At 42.6% G+C, this 12422-nt stretch overlaps 1 protein-coding gene across 6 annotated transcripts in view; it reads right to left on the bottom strand.

Moving 5' to 3' along the window:
- Window positions 1-12422, bottom strand: part of ARMC2 (armadillo repeat containing 2) — a 127761-nt gene that overhangs the window by 46451 nt on the left and 68888 nt on the right. For all 6 annotated transcript variants that reach the window (XM_032156125.2, XM_058435452.1, XM_058435451.1 and 3 more), the window contains one exon: window positions 604-749. In XM_032156125.2, coding sequence (XP_032012016.1) covers window positions 604-749 — 146 coding nt within the window. The remainder of the gene's footprint in view (window positions 1-603; window positions 750-12422) is intronic.

The raw sequence follows: 12422 nt of genomic DNA, 5'->3' as shown, positions 1-12422 counted from the left end.
ATGTAAAAATACTGACAAAGAGCAGCGCGGGAGGAAACAGAAATGCATAATTTAAAGACAGCTCTGAAATTTAACCACATCTTGCTTTGAGGCAACCTGGATTCAAATGATCATTATTTCTGGAAGAAATAAACTATAGACATGACTAGTGAAAGCTTGAGCCAAAGTTCAAATAGCTGAAATAGAATAACCTTCTATTACAAAGTCAGATCAGACTTTCTAAGCATTGATCCCCTTTTTTGAGCTAAAACTCTTGTTTATTTCCTAGCAAACTGGAAGGTTTGCTGTGTTTTGTATACAGTTTTTTACCTCAAATAAGCTGAGAGGAAGATTAAACACACACAAATAGCTCACAACTCACCAAAGAACTAAAATGACTTAACAACCAATGAGTTTAGAATCACAATAGAATCATATAGACAATGGGGTCATTTGTTTGAATTGTTCATTTTTAACTTGGGCCACTAGATTTACCCTTTCTGGTAGGTGAAGTAAAAAGAAGAAAAAGGATTCCTTGCCAGTCACACAAGCAAATATTAAAGATAACCCCAAATCTAAGCATTAGCGTTTTTGTAAGGCTACTTCACGTCTTAGTCTACCTACCTGAATATTCTGGCAATATTGGTACAGACGTCCTTGTCACCCTTGTACTGTTGCATTGCCGTGCAGAGCTGGGGAAGGGCACTGATGTTTAGGAACTTACTTCTTACTAATGGTGAATCAACCAAGCTTCTCAATGTAGCAGTCACCTAGGATAAAAGCATGCTTGTGCCATTTTTTTTAAAAACTGAAAAAATATAACCACATGAAGCAGCACAGTACAATTCATCTCATAAATTTCCTTATATCAGTAGCTAAGCGAAGCTCCCGCTATGCATCTCCCACCAGAGAATGTGAGCCTAGGCACAAGTAGCAACAAATGAAAACAAAGAAAGCCTAATTTGGTTGAAAGGTAAAGAATGAAATATTAATCTTAGTAAGCAATTGATATACCCCAAACCCAGGGTTAAACAAATCATCATCTAGGTTTGCTAACAATCCTAAAATCTTCAGCTGGTCCTGTGATAGCCACATCAGTTCTGCAGATTAGAAACTTCTCGTTCTACGTTTTTCTTTCCTTTTTTTTTTTAAGGTTTTATAGGTATTCTCGTCTGATTGTTCTATGCTTTTATAAATAGCATCAGATAATGAATGATGTGGCCAAGGAATATTTAAGATCTTTAGTCTCATTCTCTCCCAAGAGACAAGTATTAAGATCTCAAAAATTTGTCTTATTTTATTTTAAAAAATTCAGGAAAGCTATCTACTTTACCTTCATCAAAGAGTCGAGAAGAGTTTATAAATCATAAAACTAATGTTGTTATCTAATAATTTTAATATGCAGTGTGCTCCTTCCTTGTGGGATACTATAGGAAAGCTACTGGTTAAGAGCCAGTTCAGCCTCACCACCCATCAGCCTGGGTTAGTTATTTAACCTCCCAGAGCTCATTTTTCTCATTCAGTAAAGTAGAGGTGATGATACTTGCCTAGTAGTTGTGAGGATTCAATGAGATGAGATGTGTGAATGGCATCGCTGCCATCACTTTAGAGTCAAATGACAGGGATTCAAGTCCCACATCTCTTCCTAGTGAAGTGCCTAGGGGCAGCCACTCCTTCCTCCACTTCCCCATTTCCTCATCTGTGAAAAGTGGGTGACAAGCACTGCTCACCTCTCAAGGGGTTGTGTGTAGCAAATGGAAACATATAGCCCTGTTTTTATTACTTATCTAATACTGTAAAGCATCATGTAAACATAAAACATCCTTACAGCCATAGTATATAAACTTTTAAAAACAATTCTTAAGATGACCTGATTAGTTTTTCCTTATAACAACAGCAACAAAAAGATACATTAAAATATAACTGACTACCCTGAAAACACAGCAAATGTAAAAAAAAAGCTTCAAATAAATGTGTATATGTCTTTTGCAATCAATTCAATTATACAATGATTCTGTAAATTCTTCCCTGAAAGTTTCAGTATCCCAAACATTGGAGGTGAAATAAACTACTTGAGTATTCCACTTAACTCCATAGATCTGCACAATGTCACAGTGTAGCCTTCTTCTAAGCTAAGGAATGGACTTTTTTTTTAGAGACAGTCTCCCTTTGTCATCCAGGCTGGCGTTCAGTGACAGGATCTCGGCTCACTGAAACCTCTGCCTCCCCATTAAAGCAATTGTCGTGCCTCAGCCTCCCAAGTAGCTGGAATTACAGGCGCGTGCCACCAGGTCTGGCTAATTTTTGTATTTTTAGTAAAGACAAGGTTTCCCCATGTTGGCCAGGCTGGTCTCAAACTCCTGGCCTCAAGTGATCAACCACCTCAGCCTCCCAAAGCGCTGGGATCACAGGGGTGAGCCACTGTGCCCAGCCAGGAATGGATCTTTTGTGAAGACTAATGAACCATTCTAGGAATTCCATTGCTGTCATAAAATGGAAAATTCTCATCATCTGACCCTGTTTCCACCTGTTCTCCTGAGACAGCCCAGGCACCAGAGCACTACTGGTTCACATTAATTCAGAGGATGCCTCAAAACTCTCTTCCATGGAGACCGAAGAGTACAGATGCCTGTGTAACTCCCATGCAGACAGACACCATGGGAAACCATGAAATATCCATTCCAGTCACTGCACACCAACAGTTCCTTTTCCCTGGTCCCCAAGGCATCAAAGATGGGACATCCCAATCCATAGTAATCTTCACGCTCCCCACATCTAACCTCTGGCAAGGGACATTGCCAGCAGAAAGGACCATAGTTTCCTTAGGAGCTTTTATTTTCTTGCTTCAATCTCAATTTTTTCTCCTTCTCAGGCCTTATTCTCACCTCATTAGCAAAAGTTTAGACAGCTCAAGGTTCTTCTGCCCCACATACATAACTTTCATAAATAACCCAAGTCAGGAAAGAAAGCCCACATTTATATGTGACATGTCATCTGATTGAAATTCCTACCCATTTACTGCACGTGATACACACAGTTGAGTAATATACAATACCTCACATATTTCCAAATTTGTCATTTGTGGTGCTGGTAGAAATAACATGCATGAAACATATACCATGCATTAGAAAAATACACAGCAATAGCTCAATAGATGACACCATCAACCTAGTTGCTCAAGCAGAGACATCCCAGAATCCTGCCTTTCTGCTTTCTGTTACTCCAAGCCATATTGGCTTTTTGTCCATAGCTCCCAGGATAATATTCAGTTCCCTGACCATGGTCTACAAGGCTCAACGGATCTGTTCCTTCTCAACTCGTCAAGCTTCATCTCATACCATATATGGCCCCATAAACTCTACTTAATGCTAGGTTATTTAATATTATGTTTTACTATCTGTCTACTCCTCCAGACTAGAAGCTTCAGTAAGGGCATAAACCCTGTTCATCCTTTTCACCATTGTACATCCAGCTCCAAGTCCATTGCCTGGTACGTGGTGGGTGCTCAATAGGCATTTATTAATGGAATGAATGAAGGGGTAGACATCTACAAAGGAAAGACTGGGATATCAGAACATCATGGGCTAAACAGATTAAAATCTGAGGTAGACAGATTTTAAGATTTTTTTTAAAACAGAGGAGTATAAAATAATGGATGAAAGAAAAATGGACTCTGTAGTTACCCAGCTCAGGCTAACTTGTCTATGAAGACCTTTCAGAGGCCAGTCAGTCACTTCCTCTTCCGTGTTAACAAAGCATCCTGTTCCCACCTCTATAGCCCCCATCCATCACAGAATAAAAAATAACGGATGAAAGAAAAATGAACTCTCTGGAAGGGGACTAGCCTCTGTGTATTTGTTCTGTAGCCTATCTCATTTCTGACAGCAGCTCCTTCCCAAGCTCCTAAACTCCCACGCCGCACCCTTTCCCCACCTGACTGGTCACACGTTCATCCCTTCTCTCCATCACCAGTGTCACTGGTTCAGTTTAAGCTCACTTCATCTCTTACCCAAACTCTACAGCCCCCTGGATGGGCTCCTTCCACAGTTTGCCCCCACAGCTGCTCACTGCTGCCAGAGGGGGCATCTCAAAGCCCCGCCTTCCCTGTTCAAAGGCCTCCTGCAACTTCCAGCCCAGCCAGTAGCACTCATAGCCTAACGGTTCCTCAGTCTCTGAAGTGTAGTTCATCCCTCCAAACTCATCTCCTTTGCCTCAGCACCACCCTGGCCATCTTTCAGACTCTGCGCCACGTGAGGTCCTCAACCCTTCATGACGCCATGCCTTTGAATAGGCGGCTTCCTCCACCCAGAGTGTCCTCGATTACACTCTGCTACCCCTTCTCCCCCTGGCCATCTCCTGCTCATTTTTCTTTTCTTTTTTCTTTTTCGAGACAGAGTCTCGATCTCGGCTCACTGCAACCTCCGCCTCCCGGGTTCAAGCGATTCTCCTGCTTCAGCCTCCCAAGTAGCTGGGATTATAGGCAAGCACCATCACGCCCCGCTAATTTTTGTATTTTTAGTAGAGACAGGGTTTTGCCATGTTGGCCAGGCTGGTCTTGAACTCCTGACCTCAAGTGATCCGCCCGCCTCGGCCTCCCAAAGTGCTGGGATCACAGGCATAAGCCACCGCGCCCGGCCTCCTGCTCATTTTTCAAAACCCAGCTCAAGATAACTTCTGTATGAAGTCCTTTCCGAGGCTGATCAGTCGCCTTCTCTTCCGTGTTACCAAGGCATCCTGTTCCTGCCTCTACAACCCCCATCACAGAAGCATTGTCACTTGTCTTCAGGCATCTTCTCTCCCATGGTGAGTTCCTCTAGGGTACAAACCACTTCTTATTCCTCTTTCTACTCAGAGGACAACAAATATGCTCATAAAAAGCTCTTAAATATTCAGCTGCTGGAGGGCTGGATGAGTGAATGAGAAGGGGAAGGAGGAGGGGAATGAGGAGGGGGAAGAAAGAAAGAAGGGACAGGAGTGACAAAAGAGAGGTTTTTCCCTTTAAGACACCTCTGGCAAGGAAGTGCGGGAGCTTAGCAGAGGCCCGGGTGAACCAGTGCCTAAAGCCCTGAGGGGGAAGGATCAGGAAAAGGCCACCACACAGAAGCAGCTCTGAAGGCCCTGTATCTTGAGAGACTTGTCACCAACCTCTGAGAGCCACCAATCTCACTGTGGGGTGATGGTGGGGCCCCGAATGCTCAGACCAGTGGCCTTTTCTGGAAAAAATGCGGAAAAAAAAAAAAGGGTGTGGGGAGGAGAGTCTAGCTAAATCATGTGGTCACAGTAAAGGCAAGTTCCAAGTCAACCCATTTAACTCTGAATTTTGCTCCTACTTTTGAATTCATTATATACAAGTGAAAATTAAAAAAAAAACAAGAACTCTCAGTTGAACAGAGATCAATCTGTGAAAATTATCAGTGAGTTCTGTGCTCTACAGCAGGGTCTTTATTTCCCACCCCTAAGAAAAGCCCACCCACGGGGCCCACCCCCAAAGCAGGAGTTAACCAAAGCCCAAGCTTTGTGCTTGGAGGTGTTCATCCATTTCTTTCTTAACTTTCTATTCTAATTTATGTTATGTATAAATGCACAAACTTAAACACACATTTTTCTTTTTTATTGTATATAATCTTTCAAACCACCTCAGATCCCTTACTTAAAAAAAGTCTTGTTTAGTCTCTAAAGGACTTAGTAGAGAAATTCCCAACCTCTTAAGTAGCATTTCACCAAGAAATAGCACGCTGAAAAACACAAGTTTTAATTCCTATCTTTTTCCCCATCTCTTAACTTGCAATCCTGTGGGACTTGCAATCCTGAAGGCAGCCCATAGGAAGAAGAAAAAAGAGAAGAAAACGACACTGATAATCCACAAAGAGGACTAAGACAAATATAAGTTTCCTTGCTTATTAGCAATTGTTAGGTGATGTTTAGGACATAAGGGGACCTAAGGTTTTGGTAAATACCCAGGAAGAAATATTCCATTTTGCTTCTGGTTACTAATCTACTGCTGAAAAATGACTGAGCTACACTTGACAACTTTCTGGTGCTCACTTTTCTGAGGCAGCTTCTTTCCATGTTCCCCAAATTATTTTAATACAGTAAAATGAGAACTCAAAAGCTTTAGCTTCTGTTTTTTTCAAGTTGACTATAGGTACTTAATTATCAATTTCAAATTGTGTTTTCAACTATTAATTGATTGAGAAACCTTAGCAAACACAGGAAATATTTGTCTTAAAATATGGGGCTGGGCCCAGTGGCTCAGGTCTGTAATCCCAGCGACTCGTGGCTGAGGCAGGAGAATCGCCTGAACCCCAGAGGCTGAGGCTGCCGTGAGCCATGCCTTTGATCGCACCACTGCACTCCAACCTGAGTGACACAGTGAGACTCTGTCTCAAGAAAAAAAAAAAGGGTGGGGGGGCCCTCCTGACTTGGATCACTGGACTTGAGGACACAACACAGGCCCGGCAGCTGTGGTCTCATTCCTGCGTTCTCTACTGCAGTGGGTGGGTGCGAGGTGGGGCAACCTCCACACACACTGATCATGTCCAGAGTGGACGGCCCTCTCTTTTCCCTCTGCGCCCTTCCTCCATCAGAGTACTCTGTCCTCAAGGAACTCACCAGATTCTGCTCTAGAAGGCAACCTGCCATCAGAGCTGCCCCAGATCAGAGGAGCTTGTGACTCACTGAAGCTCAGAAGTCTATCAGCTCCCAGGTAGCCTAGTGCCCTGGCCTCAGTTTCTTGGTCTATTGCCTCCCTACTCGTATTTGGCACTGGTCTCTAAAAGCATTTTGCAATCATCTGGAATATCCACAACTGAAATCCCTCGAGCTTTGTCTCAACTTAACTGCCAACTGCAAAATTGTTGACTTCCCACTGATGATGTAAAAGAATAAACGCAGCCGCCAGAGACCACAAACAGTGTGAAATGATTTACGACCAAAGCCACTATTTTCCAACCTCAGCTAAACCATCTCCCTCTATTAATAAAGGCAGATTCATTTCTTTGAACTTGTGCCCAATTGAGGCCACATATATGCCAAAACCAGAGCCTGTGTGGTAACCCAAGAAGTTTCATATTGTCTCATATATGATTTGTACAGTTCTGGCTGAGACAAAAGAAACCAATGACAAGATGCTGCTAGACATGTGAAATCACTGGTAACAAGCATGTCTAAGCTTTTCTTGGAAGTTATTAAGATATATGCATATGAAGGTAATATTAATTAATAATCCTTGATAACACTCTGTGCCTGGCTACACAGGCCTACTTGGCACATCCCTACCATGGGTGTCCGACTTAGCAGGAAATGCTTCTGTCCTCCTTAAACTCCCAATGTCCTACTTTGAGACTTTATTTAACATTTGGCTCTGTTTATTGTTGTTTCTCCATTTACTGCCTCTATGTCAGTTACTTCACTAAAATGAGTAGGTAGCTGATTCTTCTAGTTGTGGCTATGTATGTATCAATATAGGAGAAATTTTGAATATCATACAAACAATTTAGAATGGCAATGCAGCAAAACAAGAAAAAGGAGTCTGAAAAAGATAGTGCATTAAGAGCTACCAAGCAATGAAACCACTATTCACAATTATATGCTAAAGCTAGTGACATTTCCTTACTGCCACAACTAATAGATCTACAGTGAAGAGAGGAGGCTGAGCAGACCGAGCACTAATTGAGAGCAAATGGCTCTCCTCAGACACAGTAGGAGCCTCATTTTCCACCCTTGATCTGTCTTTTAGCATAACACTCCTGGCCATCCACCACTCTCACTTCCTGATTGGTGAGCTTAGGACAGGAATCAGACACTCTCAGTCCAGCCCCTACCTGGTCCCTCTCTTCCCTTCCTCTTTTAGAAGTGAGCTGCCATCAGAACACAGGTGTTCTGCTCCTCCAGGGACAGACATGGTCTGTGACTGGGTGGGTAAATCTAATTCTAGGACTCAGGATTAGAAAGCATGCCTGCCTCAGCTATCAGCCACATTCTCCAACCACGGTGATAACTTTATCCCCATCCCCAGCCTCCTTAGCCTCTTATTTCCAAGTAAAAAACCCAAGGCATTACATGTTTAGGTTTCTGAGTCTTCTCAGATCTTCGGATCTGCTGTCCCTGGAAAATTGGAGGAGAACATGAGTTGCCTATAGACAGCTCCTTCCTAGGAAAGGGAAGAGAAGGGAAGAACCTGGGCCCCAAATGCCTACTCTCTTGTGGCAACTGGGCACGTGAGTGGTTAGTTATGCTGCTGGCAATTCTTTTATAGGAAGGAAGCCTCATAAGTAGAAAATAGCTGTCTCCTTCTCATTAACAAATACATCATTAAAAAAGTGGCAGCACGTGCCTGTGATCCCATCTACTCGGGAGGCTGAGGCAGGAGAATTGCTTGAACCTGGGAGGTGGAGGTTGCAGTGAGCCGAGATCACGCCACTGCACTCTGGCCTGGGTGACAGAGCAAGACTCCATCTCTAAAAACAAAAACAAAAACAAAACAAAACAAAAAATTAGCCAGCGTAGTGATCAATACCAAAGACTAACCCCTAAAAATGCTTCATCTAATCTCAAAAACAATATGCTAAGCAAAATAAGCCAGATATAGTACTCTAGGTAACTACGGCATATCCATATCAAGTTCCTGGGTTTGATAATGTACAATAGTTATGTAACATATCACCACTGGGAGGAGCTGGGTGATGGGTACACAGGACCTCTCGGTACTATTTTTGCAACATCTTGTGAATTTATACTTAGTTCAAAATAAGTGCCAGACACAAAAGGGTACATGCTGTATATTCCGTTTATATAAAGTTTTAGAACAGGCAGAGCTTATCTATGGTGAAAGAGATCAGAAAAATGGTTACCTCTGGGAGGAGGGTAGAAGAATGAGGATTAATGAGAAGAGGTGGAAAGAAATTTCTGAGGTGAGAGAAACCTTCTGTATCTTGATAAGGGTAGGGGCTATGTGGCTTTCTACTTTTGTCAAACTCATCAAACATATAAGATCTAAGCATTTCACTGGATGTAGATTATACCTTAATTAAAACAATAAGAAAATTAAAAACCTCATCTGCTGCTTGCTATTCACGCAAAACCTTCAAAATAAATGCTTTAAATTTGGTTTAAATTATCAAATCTCCAAAAAAATTATCTGTAAGAACTTAGGAAATACAATCATGGGGCTATTTGCTCCCATTTTATAGGTATGCAGTTTACTTCCTCCAATAATCAGAGCAAAGTTCTACTGGTAGACACTGCTACCTTGGTTCTGATTCCACAGTCTGAGGGAGGTAGGCTTCCAATAGGCGGGGTCATGCAAGATAAAGAATTAACATAATTTCCAGCATAAGTATGCATACTTACAATTATCTAAACACCTAAATACAAATGCATTAATCTCTACATTTAAAAACTATTAAACATAACTAAAGCAAGATTTAAAAGACCCCGGCCACCTTGGTACAATCCTTAATTACTAATAATAACTTAAGTCACTGCTTGGTGAAATCCCCAGACTTCAGTTGAAGGCCTCTCTTAAATTCCCCAAATCTTGAAGCAGAGAATAGCTGGCTCTGAGAATTGGGGTCCATCATGTACCCAGAATCCCATACATTACTCTAACACCCTCCTCCAATTTTAGTTTCTCTTTGGTGCTCTTCTCTACATTGCTTATCAAAGCCCGAACAACAAAAAGATTAAATATTTGAAATCCATCTTAGACTCTGTCTTCTTAATTTCTTGTGATTACATTTTTATCCCATCAGAAGTAATTGCTCTTTGAAGCTTCAGGTTTGGGTAATTCTGATCTTATTTTATTGAATGGCTTTCTGGTGAGTGCCTACTATGTGCCTTTCCCTGTTATGGGCGCTTTACTAGACTATCTCATTTCATTTCCCAGCTGCCCTTTAAGGCAGGAATAGTCAGCACTTTAGAGACAGGAAAGTGAGGCTCAGAGGGTAAGGTGGGCTCAGTGTCCCGGCTGAGAGGCCAGCTTAGGCTGGGGGCTCCAGTGTGGTGCTGTCCTCACTGGACCATGCAGGGTGGCAGCACTGGGCCTGCCCCAGCATGGTCCAGGGTTGAATGAACCATCAGGGTTCCTGATGGCAAATATTGAATACAGGATTGAGCCCAGCTCAGCCAAAGTAGGGAGCTCACTCTAGGGCTCAGAAATTTAAAAAAAAAAAAAAAAATCAAGTCTATCAAAACACCTTTTAATTTAAAAATACAGAGCTAAAGAATTACGTAAGATTGAAAGAGAGCAAGAGAGCACACTGTTGCCCTAGGAGATGACCCCCTCACGCCCCTTGCTCGCCTATTCGCACGGCTCCAAACAAAGTGGCGGGATTCCTCTTCCCCTACACGCTCTCTGCAGCATTTGCCAAAGCTGACCCAGCCTTGCTGAGAAAATCTCTACTCTTGTATATTGCCCTTCATTTCCCAGTCACTTCCTTTTCTCTTCCCATTCCACAAATGAGGCCATTTTGACAGAATCTGTCGTCAGTCCCTCTGCTCTTTCTCTACTCTCTCCTTGGGTAATTTCATTGTCTTTCTGCCTTCAACCATCAAATCCATGTAGATGACCCTAAATCTGTATTTTTGGTCTTATCTTCTCTTCCAAGCCTCAGTTCATACCTCCTACTTCCTACTCGACAGGCCTGCATGGCTATTCTGCTGGCATCTGAAAGTTTTATATTAAAGCTAATTTCGGCCGGGAGCAGTAGCTCACGCCTGTAATCCCAGCACTTTGGGAGGCTGAGGCGGGTGGATCACTTGAGGTCAGGAGTTCGAGACCAGCCTGGCCAACATGGTGAAACCCCGTCTCTACTAGAGACCTACTAAAACAATTTTAGTTTTGTACTAAAAATACAAAATGTAGCTGGGTATGGTGGCACACGTCTGTAATCCCAGCTACTCTGGAGGCAGAGACAGGAGAATCACCTGAACCCGGGAGGCAGAGGATGCAGTGGGCCGAGATCGCGCCACTGCACTCCAGCCTGGGTGACAGAGTGAGACTCTATCTCAAAAATATATATATATTAAAAATTAAAAAATAAAAATAAAGCTAATTACATAATTTTCTTCCCATGATTTTCTTTCCTCCTCTCACCAAATCCAGTTCCTTTCTGTAACTCTCTAATTTCTATTCATGATACTATCATTTATTATTTTCTGAACTAGCCAGGCTCAAATTGTCTGAGTCAGCTCTCTTTGTTCAATACACTTTCCTATTCCCTAAACCCTAAAAACAAAAGGAAGGAACCGAGTGAAGGAAGGAAAGGACTGATGAGGTGGGAGGACCAACCTTCCTGAGAGACTTCCATTTAGAAAAAGGAAGAACATGACAGTGGTACGGTACTGAGCAAGGGGGAGAGGATCTGGATTTGCAGGACCTGCTGGGGAGGTGTCTGCAGGCTCAGGGGCCAGAGAAGCGGGGGTAGGGGGCTGCGGGGAGGAAAAGCAAACCATGTTACCTGGGGTGCTGCAGAACAGTTCTAACTTCAAAAATAGTATATCTAAAGCAGGGAAATAATACATTTCTCTAAGGATTGAATTCAAAATCAAGTGGGTCAGGCTGTAAAGAAAAAACAGATTGGAAGTACAAGTGAATCCAAAAAATAGGCATGCAAGTTCAAGTCAATCTGAGCTTTAATAGTTACATTGTACACCTATAAATTACCTAGCTGTTAATGTAAGTACATTGAGATTTCCTTCAATTACAGCAAAGCAGCTTTGTACATGATGTTCTCAAGACACAGAGGACAAAGGAGACACCGGGAGAATTTGGGCTTGGTTGTGATTGTTACAGACAGAAGACTCTTCTCTGTTCTCGGGAAAAGAGTACAACAGAGACCAAAACAGACTTTCAGATGGAGGTGACTCCAGGAGTTTCCTTCAGCTCCTGTGTCATGCCTGCCCGACTGTTGCTCTTTAAAGGTCACAGATGAACCCTAACAACTTATGATAATCCATTCTAGAGCAACATTGACAAGTCCTTCTTTCCATCTGTGCCACCTCCTTGGTGGTGCAATTTACTACTGGCATTTAGGGGCCTTCCCTGTTAGTTGGCCTATATTTCTCTTTTTCCAAGTTCCGGGAGCTCCCCCTAAATTCTAGTGTTCTGGAGTTCAGTGAACATGCACAGTTTAACCTGCTTTACTCTTAGGACTTTACAGACAAACTCGCATCTCCAGTTTTGCCAGCCTAGGACTATTCACACTTTGACTTGATGCACAGGTGGCAGCACCCAGTTTCTCAATCTTCTTGATTGAGCATCTTGTCCTTCTCAAAATGCTATTACATGTCTGACATGCAGAACTGAATGCAATGTTGGCCATGTGGAAGTACCATAATTTTGCAGAAGAATAAGCATTGGAATACTATTATCTGGATACAGAGATCACCAAAAAGTAGGTGCCTACTGGCAGCTCTCCTGTCTTACTCATCACCCAGAACAT

Source organism: Hylobates moloch, unplaced genomic scaffold (assembly GCF_009828535.3).
Source record: "Hylobates moloch isolate HMO894 unplaced genomic scaffold, HMol_V3 SCAFFOLD_2, whole genome shotgun sequence".
Taxonomy (NCBI): Eukaryota; Metazoa; Chordata; class Mammalia; order Primates; family Hylobatidae; genus Hylobates; species Hylobates moloch.
This window is presented reverse-complemented; position numbering and strand designations above follow the sequence as displayed.